This window comes from Cottoperca gobio, chromosome 12, assembly GCF_900634415.1.
Source record: "Cottoperca gobio chromosome 12, fCotGob3.1, whole genome shotgun sequence".
Taxonomy (NCBI): Eukaryota; Metazoa; Chordata; class Actinopteri; order Perciformes; family Bovichtidae; genus Cottoperca; species Cottoperca gobio.
Window position 1 is genome coordinate 18,564,070 of NC_041366.1, and position 15,054 is coordinate 18,579,123.

At 38.7% G+C, this 15,054-nt stretch overlaps 1 protein-coding gene across 3 annotated transcripts in view; it reads left to right on the forward strand.

Moving 5' to 3' along the window:
* The first annotated feature begins 465 nt into the window (after positions 1–465).
* The window catches only part of LOC115016930 (tenascin-like), a 37,601-nt gene continuing 23,012 nt past the window's right edge, over positions 466–15,054 (forward strand). For 2 of the 3 annotated variants that reach the window (XM_029445047.1, XM_029445048.1), the window contains exons 1-3: positions 466–551; positions 8,764–8,967; positions 13,884–14,431. In XM_029445047.1, coding sequence (XP_029300907.1) covers positions 13,972–14,431 — 460 coding nt within the window. In that variant the 5' untranslated portion in view covers positions 466–551; positions 8,764–8,967; positions 13,884–13,971. Of the gene's footprint in view, positions 552–8,763; positions 8,968–13,883; positions 14,432–15,054 lie in introns of those variants that run through there. The other variant, XM_029445049.1, reaches the window with a different exon arrangement.

A 15,054-nucleotide genomic window follows, 5' to 3' on the forward strand; every position in this document is an offset into this window, starting at 1 on the left:
GTGTGTGTGTGTGTGTGTGTGTGTGTGTGTGTGTGTGTGTGTGTGAGAAAGTGTGAAAGTGTGAGTGATGTAGTGATGGCGTTGCAAATTATGTGTGAAGGTGATGGCTTTCCTGCAGCTGGACAGCGACTGCAAAATATCATCTCCATGTAATGTTTGCCACATTGTACACATGTTCGGTTTCCATTGTTAATCACACAGATGAGCCAGATTTCATTCATCTCATCTGACAGAACATATCATTTATGTTTCCCCCAACCTGCTTTTATCAGACATAAAAGAACCTCGAAAAGTTAATGATTAGTTGCAGACACCTCTGTCCTTCCTGTCATCTGCAAAAGAAATGGTGTGCTGGGCTCCCTCACTGTGGCCTGACAGCTAGTTTGAAATATACTGTATCTACATGATGTATTTATTTTAGGCTTGGTGTAAACTTTATGCCCTGTATGCAGCAGAGCCAGTGTTGACGGATATTGATGGCCAGCCGGATCGTCTGCACATCCGAGGAAATCATTTACCTCTGTCTGCAGTTGAATGTGCTGCAGTTGCATGTAAGTGCTGCCATATTTCCCTCCACTGAGCCGTAGTTACAGCAAAGTATTAAAATAAAAATACAGTTTGTCTGAAATTAGCCTCATATAAGGAAAAGGTTTCACTTCAATATTTTCTTTTAATCATTTAACATTTTTTATAGACTGGCCAGAGAGATTTTTATTAGACTATTTCTCAAATGGATTTAAAACTACGAACCTCACAGTGAAAGACGTCACAGCAGGAGTGAGAACGATCACTTCATGCTCCCACACATTTTCCATATGTTCTTGTCCAACTGGAGACCGCAGATTTCCTGCAGCTGTGTGCATGAAAGCGCTGAGTAGCTGCTAACTAAGGCCAGACTGAGTAGCCTCTGAACACCAGCCATCTCCCACAGCGGGGGAAATGTCAGCTGGATGGAATGAGGCAGGCCTGGAAACCCGGGAGTCCCTGCAGCTCAGCAGAGAGTACCAGTGTTATAACCTACCCGGGAGTGTATTCAGCTGTATGTCATAGCTTTTGAAGAAGCATAATAACTAAGCTTCCAACACATTATAATCAGCAATGCATGGATAAACTGAAGAGAAGGATTTCTGACCGCCAGAAAGATGTCCACCCTGTAATTTCAGTTGTTACAAGATACACGAAAAAAAGTACATCAAGCCCATTCAATACTGGATTTGTGAGGCTGATACTGATTGATATTTGGCAGTTTAATAAAAAAGATAATGATATATCAGCTAATAGTATTTTTTTTTATCTTAATACAGATTTTTTTTCAGGACATCTTACACGTTCTGGTGGAGAAACTATGTATTAGAGACTCTAAATTACTTCAAACCTTGTTTCTGTTCTGCAATTGGTTGTTACTTGTTGGCTAACATATACACCAATACCAATATATCTGCAATAATCTTATATCGGCCAAATAATAGTTCAAGCTTTACATGATTTTATGATCCGCAAGTTTATATCTAGCTTCTAGCAAGATCTCATCTGGTCTGACAAAAGGTTTGCAAGTTTAAATGTAGATGCATTACAGTAACTATATCTTGTTTGAGTCTTCCACTACTATCCAACCCTACCCTACATTTATATATATATATATATATATATATATATATATATATATATATATATATATATATATATATATATATATATATATATATATAGTCATTTGTTTTGTCATGTACATTTGGATGGATGCATGATTTCTGATGGTGGGCACCTTGGATTCACAGGTAAAGGCGCTATGATTAAGGTCATAGTATTGTCACTTTTTTTATTTATGCATATTGAACCAAGACTGCGATATTTCACCAACCTTAACTAAGAGCTACAAGTTCCTAAACATAACTATGAAAAAGTGAATTATGCTTATCATTAAAATCATGTTTTGCTTTCAAGGGTCTCAAGCCAAAAAGGTAAATAAACACTTGTTCAATGTATACAGACATATTTCAATATTGCTCCGTCTGTCATTTAGAAGTTAGAAGCTGAATTGTTTCATAGAAAACCAAACGGACCACAGAGACGTAGCAGGATTGTGGTTGGCATGAATGTCATCAACACCCGAGAGAGGATTACAGTCTAATGCAGTGGTGTAAACACCAATGGAGACGTTGGCTCGAGTGTTCAGCATGATATCTGGGTCGACACATTCACAGCTTCATTCTGCTGGATTTGTTTTGTCTGTTGGGACTTTGCTGATGTATTTTGGAACAATATGTATTGCTTGTTCTGAACGCCTGAGAAGATTTGTTGGGGGGGGGGGAGGGATGTTTCCACTGTCTTCTGAAATTGGCACACTTCAGTGTTATTGTGAGAATAGTATTGCGTACATATTTGAAATAATCTCAAATTTCTGATCGTCAGCAAAACGCATCAAAGAGGAGCTATGCAATTCTGTACTTTGTCATTGGTTGCGCTAAAGATTATAAAGTTATTTGTAGTAAAGTATGCAGTGAAAGTTAATGGGCTTGTTTTAAACTTCTGATTTTTAGCAGATTATATCTACTGCTGAATTTTCTCTCTTTATTTCAGGACACTTTGTGTTGTTAATAACCGCTGAACATCTTTTTACAACGCTGAGTTCACTGGAGCATGCAGCACTGACAAAAGACTCTCCTCATGCAGTCAATGCATGTCTTAATCTTTCTTTGTCTGTTTTTAATTGACAGCGATAATTTCTGTCCCGGCTCAATAAGACCATTAATTCAACAAATTGGATTATGTCGACTACAACACAAGACATACGTTCCTTTTGTAGTTTTAATGTCGGGGCAGTGTTTTGAATCTGTTCAGGTGTTCAAATAATGAGAAATAATAACGTTATCTGAACAGTTTTATGTGGAATTGCTAATCTAATATGAATTAAGATAATATTCATTTATTAGTCACAACTTTGGTTTAGACTGAAATATCTCAACAACTATTAGATTGATTGGCATGAAATGTAAATACCTTAACGTCTCATCTCGTGCCATCATCAGGTAAATTTTCACTTTGTATAATACCTTTTGTTTGTGACCATATGCTAAACTAATAACGTATCCTAAATTATTCTAACTAAACTAAGGTGGTGAACATGGTAAATATTATACCTGCTAAACATGCTCATTTTCAGGTGGTAAAAAACATGCCATTACTAACAGTGTCTCCTGAAACAGTTTATTGAATTGAATAACCTGCGAATTGAATACATTTGAATCCTTAGTTGGAGTTTAGGGTAAAGTATTGCTACAGATTATTTTCATTATCGAACAATTGATGATTTCCATCAATTTATAAATCAATTAAAATGAAAATAGTGAAAATTATTTATCCAAAACCCAAAGAAAATCAATTTGTTGTCACATAAAATGAAAAATGTTATTTATACTCCCAGTTGAGGAATTATATGACTTTTTTGCTTTAAAGAATTACTTATTAATTGATCAAAATAGATCACACACAGTCCAAAACCCAGTCCAATGGGGAAAGACATTCAACTTAATATCATATTACACTTAGAAAGCCAGACAATATACCCATTTGAGGAAACAAGTGAAGTTTTGGTACTTGGTAATTGATTAGTGCATGCTAATTTATAGCGGGTATAACACGTCATCCCTAAAGCAAGAAAGCTATCGTAGCATTGTCATTGTGAGCATGTTAGCATGCTGACATTAGCATTTAACTCAAAGCACCACTGTGCGTAAATGCAGCCTCGCTAAGCTGCCATCATGGCTGTAGACTCTTAGATCTTACTTTAAACGTTCACTTAAACTACACATTTATTAAAATCTCCACAAATGCTATCAGGTAGCTTCATAGAGTCGAGCAGGTGAGTCGAGCCCCACTAAATGCAGCTAACAGTTGGACTTGTATAATAGATTTATAACATAAATGATATGTGCCTGACAGCAGTCCTGTAATCCTGCTCATCACTACGATATTAACTGCAGTGATGAATGACTGATCACTGATCTTATTAAGGATATCCTGTGGTTGATTAAGCTCTAACCCAACCCAGCCAAACACAGCTGTTAACAAAGGGTCACATTCAGTACAGATCATTCACCAGTGTCACTGTAATCCTTAAACTAATGCCTGGAAGTGCAGGTCCTCTAATCTGTAAAGCGCACAAGCTCATTAGAGCTACCACACTGAGACAACAAAGGGATCTCCATGCAGAGTTTGCCGTCTGTGGTTTTGGTTGAAGCTGCTTTTTAGTTGTAACTGCAATCAGAAGCTCTCAGCAGATGTGCCGGCATCCTCTGGAGGGACCTAAGAGGGATTTGTGATGCCTACACAGCCATATTAGTTCATGTTTGTGTGAGCGGTGACATCTCTGGTCTGCTTAGTGTCTGCACATGGCCTTTAGCTGACTCAGTCAGACTGATGAGGATGTAACACCACATATGAATGTATGGCTCTCCATCTTTCAGTTGTTTCTCTCAGGCTCAACTCTCACAGGCACTATTTTGTCATTTGAGAGGAATTTATTCAGTTAAATAATGTACTTGAACAATAGCTTGCTGTCACATGGCCAGCTGTTATCATGAAACAAGCTGTTGGTATATGTAGTTTTGTGTTCTGCAAGTGTCATTGGTTACCAAGAGTTATAGTGGGTCATTAAAACTAATGAGGTCTTCTAAGAAGTAGCTTCTTGCTGTGTTGCTGTATTTATGAGTTACTGACAGTTTGTTGATAATAAATCAGGTGACTTGAGCTGGAAAAACCTCACAATCTCTAAAAGTCTAGAGAAACAGATATGGTACAATGTGATCTTGGTCTGTGACGGGATTATTATGTCATATTCGGTTTATTAAATCTTGAAATTAGCAATAACAGTGCCCATAAAAAGTATTGATCCCCCTTGGAAGATGAATGATTATATATATATATATATATATATATATATAGTATAATTAATATGGCTTTTTTTATACTGATCAATGGAAAAAGACACCCAGATGTCAAGAGGATAACAGATCCACGTCAGACTGTTCCCAATTATTTCTTCCTTTTTAGTTTTGTACTCTTTAACTAGACAAGATCAAACGGTAGCCTACATTCACCTCCTGCTTTTAAAGCCGCTTGCAAAAACACCCAGTAATTTTAGAGCTTCATAATTAAACATTATGTAAGTTACCATGTAAATATTCCACAGTAATCCATGTCTACATGACAAAATGACTCTTTCATTGTCCAAGTCCTTTTTTGGCAATGTAATTACATTTAAACTCCCTGTCAGTCGTATAGCAATTTAATATTTTGACATTTTCCAACTTGTTACATAAGAACGTAGTATGTTGTACATATAAACTGATAAAATAGTCTGTTTTGTCCGGTTGTCTGCACGTCCAGAATTGAAGAAAAACCCCCACAATATAACAGTTTTTTGTAATTTCTATTCATTTCTGAAAAAACTAAACATTTATTGACCTCATGGTTAATTGTAGGTGAACAGTTGAGCCCAAACTACCCATGAACCATTGAGCTCTATGATTACAACCCTCTCCAAAGGTCAGACTGGAGACACTTTGCTTTTCTTCATGCCAGTTCAGCATGTTGAGATTATAGAGGACCGGACCAAGCAGCAGTCAGCATAACTGTATGGATCGGATGAATTGGCCCTAATTTCTAGGAAAGAATGCCACTGTATAAACCACCAATAAATATTTAGTTTTAGGAGACTAAAATATACTTTTAGTGCATGAAAAGAGAAAATGTAATTGAGTTGAATTTTAAACTGAATGAATGTTATTCCATGATTGGAGCTCAGGGTAAATTATTTATACAGATTATAAATGTTTTTGAAGATAGTGAAAAATGTCCAAGATTGCATCTTCAACTCCAAATCCAGCCCAAAACCCAAAGATGTTGAAGCTAAAACCATTTTCGTACTATAGTCAACATTATTATTTCACTATATATACAGTATATCTCTGTATCTTGTCATGAATCAAAACTCAGATTAAGGAACTGAAAACAAAACACTCCGAGCCTTCTTTGTTAAAGACACAGATTAGTGGATTGTTTTGGTTTGAGTCTCCTGATGGAGCCATCTGCTTGGCTTGGGTTTAACTTTTATACTTTGTTTATACCACCATTATCTGACCTTATGTTTATTGTTGATATCACTGATTTATAATCGGAGGTGCTGATAGTCTTCGATGGATGCTAGATTGATAAATTGTAAGCTTTGCTAGTGGTGTGGCTCTAGACTGGTCCAGACTGAAATACATTTTGTACAGACATTTATGTTCCCCAGAGGATAAATCCTGCTGATATTGGTCTCCTCTAGTTTCCTCAGCAGGTTGACATGTTTTTTCACTTTAAAATCTCAACAACTTTTGGCTGTATTGCCATGAAACTTGGTCCACATGGCTCAGTGGATGAATCCTAATGACTGTAGTGACCCCCTGACTTTTCCTTTAGCGCCACGATGAGGTAGACATTTATGGTTTTGAGTAACATGTCTTGACAACTATTGAATGGATTGCTAAGACATTTCGTACATTCATTCATGTTGCCCTCAGGATGAATTGCTATAACTTTGGTGATCCCTTGACCAACACTTTGGTTTATGACCAAATACTTGGAAAAACCCTGCAAACGCTGAACTTTGTGCTATTAGTTAAATGTTAGCATGTTAACACGCTAAACTAGATGGTGAACACGGTAAACATTACACCTGCATACGTTATAACAGTATCATTGTGTGCAGCCTCTGTACTAGCTTGGCTGTAAACTATTAGTGTTGTCAAGCAGCAGACATTGTTGCTTAAGTGTTTTTGTTCCATCGGTGACCGACATTCTTCAGATTGTCTTGTTGCAATTTTGTTTATAGCTCCAGAAGCAATATCTTGCAAATGTTCTCTGTGTTTGTGCCTGAGCCACGCGGCTTATATTGCAGTGTGTAGTACATGTGAAACACATGTGAAGTCTTAAATTAAAAGTGGCCACAGTGTGACCTATTTACTTTGTTCCACACACATATTCTCATTCTTCAGATAGCTGGGGTCTTCTGAAGCTGAGCAGAATATTTGATTTAATGAATGATGACAGATTTTATGAGCGTCTCTTCTGCACCTGTGAGTTGTTCCTCATCGTCACATACTTGAACTCTGTTTCAGACGTGCATATATTTTGTGTTTTGCATTACAAGAGCTTGAAGAACAGATCACTTGTTGTCTTTGTATCTCGTGGCTTCGTTTACCTGACCTGACCATCCTGCAATGAAAAGTGACAAATCTACTTAGCTCTGTTGTGCCGTTAGATTAGTCGGGGTTTATTGTTTTAGTTTGATGCTCCTCCTGGTCAGTTTAGAAAAACTAGGCCAGAACCAACCTTTCTGGTTGGAATTTATTTATTTATTTAAGTGCAGGTAAAATCTTTAGACGCACAATGTATGTATAGAGCCACGATAGTATTGTATTTGTTTATAAGTGAAAAATACTTTGGCAAAAACAAATCAGTAAAAGATATTTCCGTTAGAGCTCAAACAATTAAGAAATTAATTAACTTGTCTATTTTGTTTATTGATTAATTGTTTGTCATTTGTTACGCCAAAAAAAAAAAGAAATTGGGCATTTCTTTACAAGATTCTACCATTTGATAAAACCAATGTTTTATCGATTTAAATAAATCAGCACAATCGATAATGAAAATAAGCCGTATCTGAATTATTCTACTCAATCCAAATGTCTTTTACATTTCCGTACTCACAACAAACAATACACCAGCATGTGCTGAACATCTTTGTCAGTCTCACACACTCACTTTAAAGATTTAATCCTTATCCTGATCTAATCATATTAAGATTAAACGGTGTGGAGACTGCGTCCGTATGGTGACATGTTGCCTGTTTCCCAAGCTGAGCTTCAAGTAGTCCTGCAGGTTTACACTCAGGTTTGGGAACAACATACTCTCATCCAGCTTGCTTTTTATTTTAATCCAAGATGGCTGGAATGTGTCGGTTTCCTGCTCATCCCGTCTGTTAAATGCATGAGAAAATAAATGTCTGAGCAATGAAACATTTCCTGCAGGAATTAGAGATGGGCTTCCCCGTTAAACATCCACTTCTACACTTTTATTAAAGCATCACTGGATAATTACTGGAACTCAATCAGGGAATGTGCCACAAATTTGTTCAATTGTGAGTGCTTGCGTGCATAATAAAAATGTGGTTTCAGCTGCTGTAGATATCCATCACTGTGACAGAGCTGGAGAAAGATTCACACTGTGAGGGATTAGTGTGAAGTATGGAAATAAGGAGTAATGGATGATTGAGGAGGGAATTTCCTAAAATATAATATATTCGAGTAAATTAAACAAAGCTTTATTTTAGCAGGAGACAATCGTAAATCCTTATTGCAAAGTTAATACGATTAAAGGGGAAACGTCTGTCCGCTGTCTACTTTCTGACTTCACTTTCCTCTCATTCCCGGCTTTTCCCTCTAATTTTCCTGCACAACCACAAGCACTGCTTGCTCTGTCATGACTCCCAGTAACACTGGCATCTCATTTAAAGACAGCAGACCAGCTCTGCATCCATTAGTTACAGCAGAGGGAGGGAAGAAAGGCGTTTGAGGGAGGGAAAATGACGGCTATTTAAGGGTTGGAGTTTAAGCAATGCGGGTCTGACCTAAACTACTCCTCACACTTTAAAAGTCCTTTAATCCCACTCTCTCTCTCGATCTTTCTGTGTGATTTTGACTCACTCTCTCTCTCTGTCAGTAAAGGAGCTGTACTCCAGCCTGAGCTGTGAGTGGTGAGGAAAGATAAGGAAGCTGGCTGGGGGAGGACTGACTGACAGAGCTGCCACCTTGCTGGTGAGGCTGCAAGACGGAGCAAAGCAGCATTTCTCTCGGCTTCAATGAATGTTTGAAGACTCGGAGGAGCACCTCATCTTACCTGCACGGGCTTAGACCACCAGCACAGGTAAGAAGATATATTAATGTGTATCTCTTATAGATATTTCCTTGGATTTCAAGTGATAAAAGTCTTATTTGTTTCTTTGAGTTGAGTTCCCTTTTAAAAAGAAAAAGTTAAATTAAAATGTCTTCAAAATAGAGGTATAAAGTAGTTGCATACCTTTCTTTAGCAGTAGATTTGCGCAGGTTACTACAACACCAGAAGGCATTGATTTTAGCTTAATGGAAGCACATTCTTAGTGTATACTGCAACTTCTTCCTCAGTCAGACTGACACAGAAGCCAGTGCAGGATGAGAAATGATGACAGACTTCTGAGGGAGCTTTGATCGTCTTTGTAGAAAGGGCCAGCAGCCAGCTCGCTTCATGCCAAAATGATTCCCTAACATTTTTAGTGAGGTTGTAGATCAATATTCCAAAAATAAAAACTGTGTCTGTGTCTGTGTGGTTGTGTGTAAGTATTCCTTTGTCTGGTGAGGTTTTGCAGCCTGATGATTCATCGCATTACCTTCTGCAATGCAATTCAGTTTTCATTGTGTGTTATTTTCCCATCATGGAGATTAAATTAAAGGGAAAAGTGGGTGGCAGCATTTGCCAGCGTGGGCAAGGAGAAAATACTTCATCCGTTCAGTACATTAGCTCTGCTTAATTGAAATCCAAGTCTGGTTTACGGTGGTTTTAACTTCTGAGTATTTCAGCTCAGGAAGATTACAATCATTTAGTTCCTCTCAGCTTTTTGTTTTATCCCACAACTCGTATCTAAATGTGCATCATGTCCCATCAGTAGCTATACACGCCGCAATGTTTCACAGCCTCTCTGCGATGTACTGGGTGTCCTGGGTGTCCTGGGATGGTGTCCGTGCAGCAGAGTGAGAAAGGTGTCTCGGTGAAACAAACCTCAGAGGGACAGCTGGTTTAGTAGCTGGCGCTCCCCCAGGGCTCGTCCTACACTGTTACCCTCCGTGTGACCTCTGCATAAAGAGCCAGGGTTGATCGTAACTCAGCATCACACGCCTTCTGTTGATGTAAATATGTGTTAGATTCTTTTCAGTGTCACAATTTTCCAGTGTCAGTGGAGCAACAAAGGTGTAGCTTGTTCCTCCTAACTAAGATAAACTGAGTTTACTCATGGTTGACATCATTTTACCAAACCGAATACTTTAATATATGTAAAATATGATGTAACTGTCAGTGTTAAGCCTCTAACATTGTACATCTGAGTGTCTAGAATCAGGTGTGTTGGTGAGGAAGGGGGCTGTGCACAGATGGCGGTTTTGTAACTAGTTTAATTTCTAGCTAATTAAAATCTGCTCTTATTTTCATGCTAATTAACCAGCAGAGGAATATATTTAGATTTCCTGCACAGCATTCAATGCACATGCTTGTAGAAAACAAAAAACGCCAGGATATGCTGCGCCGTGCCAACAAACGCTGGGAAGAAGAAGAACACAAGCTAGTAAACATGGCTACAAACAATGCAAATATTTATTGAGGAAGAAAATAACCTCAAGGATACACACAATGTGTTTTGGTGAGAAGCACTGAATATACATTTGTGTTTGTTTAAAAGTAAACTGACAGGATGCCTTTTTTTATTGATCATTGTGTCAATAAAATGTAAGAAAATATGGAAAAGTGTGCTTCAAAATTCCCCAGAAGTGAAGGTGACTTGTTCAAATAGCTTGATTTCCAACCAACAGTCCAAAACGTAACGCTATTCCGTTTACTAACATGTATGACAAAGAAAAGACAGTACCAGCAGACATTTTGGATTTTCGTGTGAAAAATTAGGATATTGGATCTATTAACTGTTCGGCTCCAAAGAAAAGAAGTCTCTTATTACAAATATTTAAGAAAATAAGTCCCTTTTCTCCTTGATTTGAGGAGAGAGCACATAATTGATCTGAAAGTCTGCGTCCTGTTCAGGCTCGCATGGGAACACATAAAGCTCAGGTTTATTGTTATTCAAGGACCACTTCAGGATACCTCTGTAGCAGTGGGAAAATGTGCAATCTGCTAATGAGGTGTTGGAATTTCTGTTATTGTTGTATCGGCTACACTAACTAGTCCAATTACACTTTTCTTAAGATGATTTCCAGCTGTTCCAGATGCTATGAGAATCAGACTTTACCAAATTAAAAGTTAAAATATCAGAGATGAATAAACAAGCAGATTCTGCATCGTCACACGCTGCCGTCAACCACAAATGTTTTCCATGAGTGTGTCCAGACGTGCTGCACTTGTGTTGCTCTCATTGATGTGAAATGTGAAATGAAGACACTGTCTGTGTCTCATCAGCAGAATCAGCTCTTCAGATGGCTTATTGCACAGATACAGATGATGAGAGACAACAAATGAAACTTTCAGTTTGTGTGTGGACACAGGACAAGTAACTCGGCACCTTTTTTCTTTCTTGGACTAAGCAAAACAGATGTCCTCAGTCCAGGGCCAACATTCCCAGTTTCTCTTTTCCACGCGGGAAAGTTTCCATCTCGCTGCCAGCATGGTGGAAGAATACTAAAGCTACAGCAATTCTGGATTATAGCTTAGTGAACAGTTTATATTTATTTCATTTTTATTTCCAAATTGTCTTCCCATGTCCCGTAGTCACATCAGATGTCCTTGGTCAACCCTTGGTCTGCTTTGAATGATCTATTCTTGGCTTATTGGCTAAAATTTCAATGGAATAGCCACATTGCCACGTTTGAAGCTATCAAGAGTATCTTCAGCTGAAACGCATGCTGAGGTTTTAAAGGATTCCTTCTTTACCTATAAGAATTGTTAGTCTTTGTGTCTTGTAAAGTTTTCTAGAAAGAGATCAGAAACATATTGACAGCCCTAACTTTGGGATTTACAACACCAGCCATAACCCACCTTCATCCTACCACTCACCAGATGTGCGAGAACTTGTGAAACTCGAGCTCAGTTTTATATCTGTGTCTGAGGTGAAGGCGTGCAAAATGGCTGGTGAGGAGAAAGAAAGGTCAGGTCAAGCAAAGTGGGTTGAGGAGAGCGTTTTAAAGACACTCTGGATGAGTAATGGAAAATATTTGTCATTTGACTACATCATGTAGCATGTCCTCCAAATGTAACCAAACAAAAAAGGACGAAAGAATAGAAAGTGAAGTGCAACATCGCGACATTATCTGCAAAAAAACTCCACAAAATGACCTGTAAGCTTGCTTTATTCAAAGACTGTTGGCCAATAGCCTGCACATTGTGGTCTGTTGATTCCTGCTTCTTAATCTGTTTTAGTGGTTAGGGTTAGGTTCCCCCCAAATTTAATAAATCACAACCTCTGTATAACTCCATATAACCAAAGATGAATACACAGCCAGTTCAACCTGCCCATTAATCCTGAACCGTTCTATCATTAATCTTAACAATGGACTAGGGACTATTATTTTATAGTTCTAGGGTAAGGAGTTGGGTTTCTTTTGCTCTCTGTGTGACGACTTAATGTATTATTTCCTCTATGTTTTTACTTGTTGTTGTTTTTAATGTTTACTAGTTTCTGTTCCTTCTTTTCTGTCCGGGGAACATGTTGCATGTAGACTTCTTTGTGTCTGTGTGGAAGTTTTAATCTGCAGATGCCATGGTCTGTTCCCCTGGTCGCAAACAAAAGGTGTATATGGTTATTGGTACCATTTGAGATGCGATAAACACTGAAGCGTTGTTGAACATGTACTTTCCTCACCGGTTAGCTGAGTATCATCATTGTCTCAATAGTTTCCAGAAGTCTACATGAGAACCTCGATCCATGTACTCCACATGTCTTTTCATAGCTATCACTGCATGAACAATTCCCTTCTGGAAGTAATTTTTCATTGGTTAGCGTGTGCAAACTTCTGTCAACCGCTTCCAATCAAAAAATCTGGACAAAATCCTGCATCACTGACAGACTGACCCCTTTATAGATGTATAGTCTGCTGCTTCCCAGACAAAGCAGCAGACATGCATGAGGCCTTACATCCTGCGAGGAAGAGACGAGTGCACAGATACATTATGTCAGTTAGCCTGTGCACTCACTGTTGGCCTTTCTATTGATTTTCAGTATGCTTACTCAGATCCTTTGGAAACTCAACACTGAGTAAATCAAGAGGCTTTCCCACGCTGAGGAAGAAGCTTGTCTAGTTTTGCTCCCACAAATTATAGCGTTCTTGGTGTCCAGCTGATGAAGTCATCGTGGGCGAGAAGCAGTCTTGTGTATGGGATATACTCTGCTATTTTCTTATGTTTTATATTTTTATATATATATATATATACACTATTTCATGCAAAACAGCTGAGAGTTTTCAAATATGCGCACCCTGAAAGAACTTGATGTGCCAGCACAACTGTGGATTCTTTGGTATCAACACCTTTTATGTACAGCAGTGCGTGCGCACTCTTTCCCGGGTTAACTCGACAAGAAATAAGTGTGAATTAAATTTGATGTGGCAATGAATCTGGGCTGTGTCTTTGCTCTATTGACCTTTTTTAAAAGATCAAATGTAAAGACAATTAGCAATGCAGCAGTGTCATTGTGTACTGTAGCCGCATCACACAGAGATGAATAATGTAACTACATAAATGACATGTTTATACTCCCTTACCCACAGTGGCTTGTGGTAAGTATTATGTTGCCAGTGCAGTGACTCAGAAACTAATGTAGCACAAACCGTAACTAACAATCACTCTGACTTACAAAAAAGACTTGTGTGGTCCACAGACGAGCCTGGAGGTAGTTTGAGTAGTGTGAAGGGATCCTGGTACGTCTGACTGACCTCTGCTGTTTCATCCAATGGACAAGGTTGAATGTGACAGATATAGGGTTGATTGAAAAATGACTTTTAATCAATTACCTAAACAATTATTTATCGATTAATTGACTGTTTTACAATAAAACTGCATTTGTGATGAAATATGTTCTTTCTGTTTTCCAGAACCTTCAACTTTAATGAGGATCGACCTTTTAGGCAGAGGTTCAAATTGATATTTATTTCACTAAATCAGCGTCCCACTTCATCTAGCATGGGTGCTCGAGGCGTTCTGGGCTGCCTCCTCCTGACTGCTTTGCTCAGCTTATCAAATGCCGGGCTCGTGAAAAAAATCCTACGGCATCGACGACAGACTCTGGTATCCCCTAAAGAGCATAACCTCACACTGCCCAACACGGATCAGCCCGTGGTGTTCAACCACGTCTATAACATCAATGTTCCTGCCAGTTCCCTGTGTTCGGTGGACCTGGACGCTCCAGAGAGTACGGCGCTCCATCCTAAAGATGCTGCAGTCTCTTCAGGCAATCCCATGACTGAGCATACAGTCAATGGGGAGAACCAGATCATCTTCACCCACCGCATCAACATACCTCGGCAAGCCTGTGGTTGTTCCGACGACCTGCCTGGCCTGAAAGACCTCTTGAGCCGACTAGAAATGCTTGAGGGAGAAGTTTCAACTTTGAGAGACCAGTGCAGCAGTGCACAGGTCACAGGTGGGTGTCATCTGTCTGGCATGCTTTGTCTGGTATGTAGATTATAGTCAGTCGAGTAAAATAATCCTTTATTTCTTAGTGCTACACTAAGAATACCAAATGGCACATCTGTTCCATTCATCTGTTGAGGAGTTCCTTGGAATCCAGTGTGGGGGTGTGATACTCCCAACAACTCTCCAGTTTGAATGGGGCTTTATTTGGCTAAAATGTCATGACACACAGTTGCTGAATATCATTGAATATAAGAAGTCTTCTTCTGTAATAGTTGCTAAAATAAGCTTTGGCCCATTTCTGAGTAATGCACTCATAAAGGAAGAGATTGAGATTTTGGTAAATACATTTTTTCAGTTTCTTATTTAGAGGAGAAGATCGATACCACTCTCATATCTGTACACTATATATGAAGCTTAGCTTAGCAAGACTGGAAATAGGGGAAACGGTACCTGTCAAAGAAATAGTCCTGCAGATAACCTGCCATTCACAGATCAAACAAACAAGAAAACATGCTAATTAGTGAGCTTTACCTTTGGACAGAGCCAGGGCAGGAAAGCTGTTTCCCCCAGTTTTCAGTCTTTATACTAAGCTAAGCTAATCGTATGCTGGCCGTTGCTGTGTACAGACAT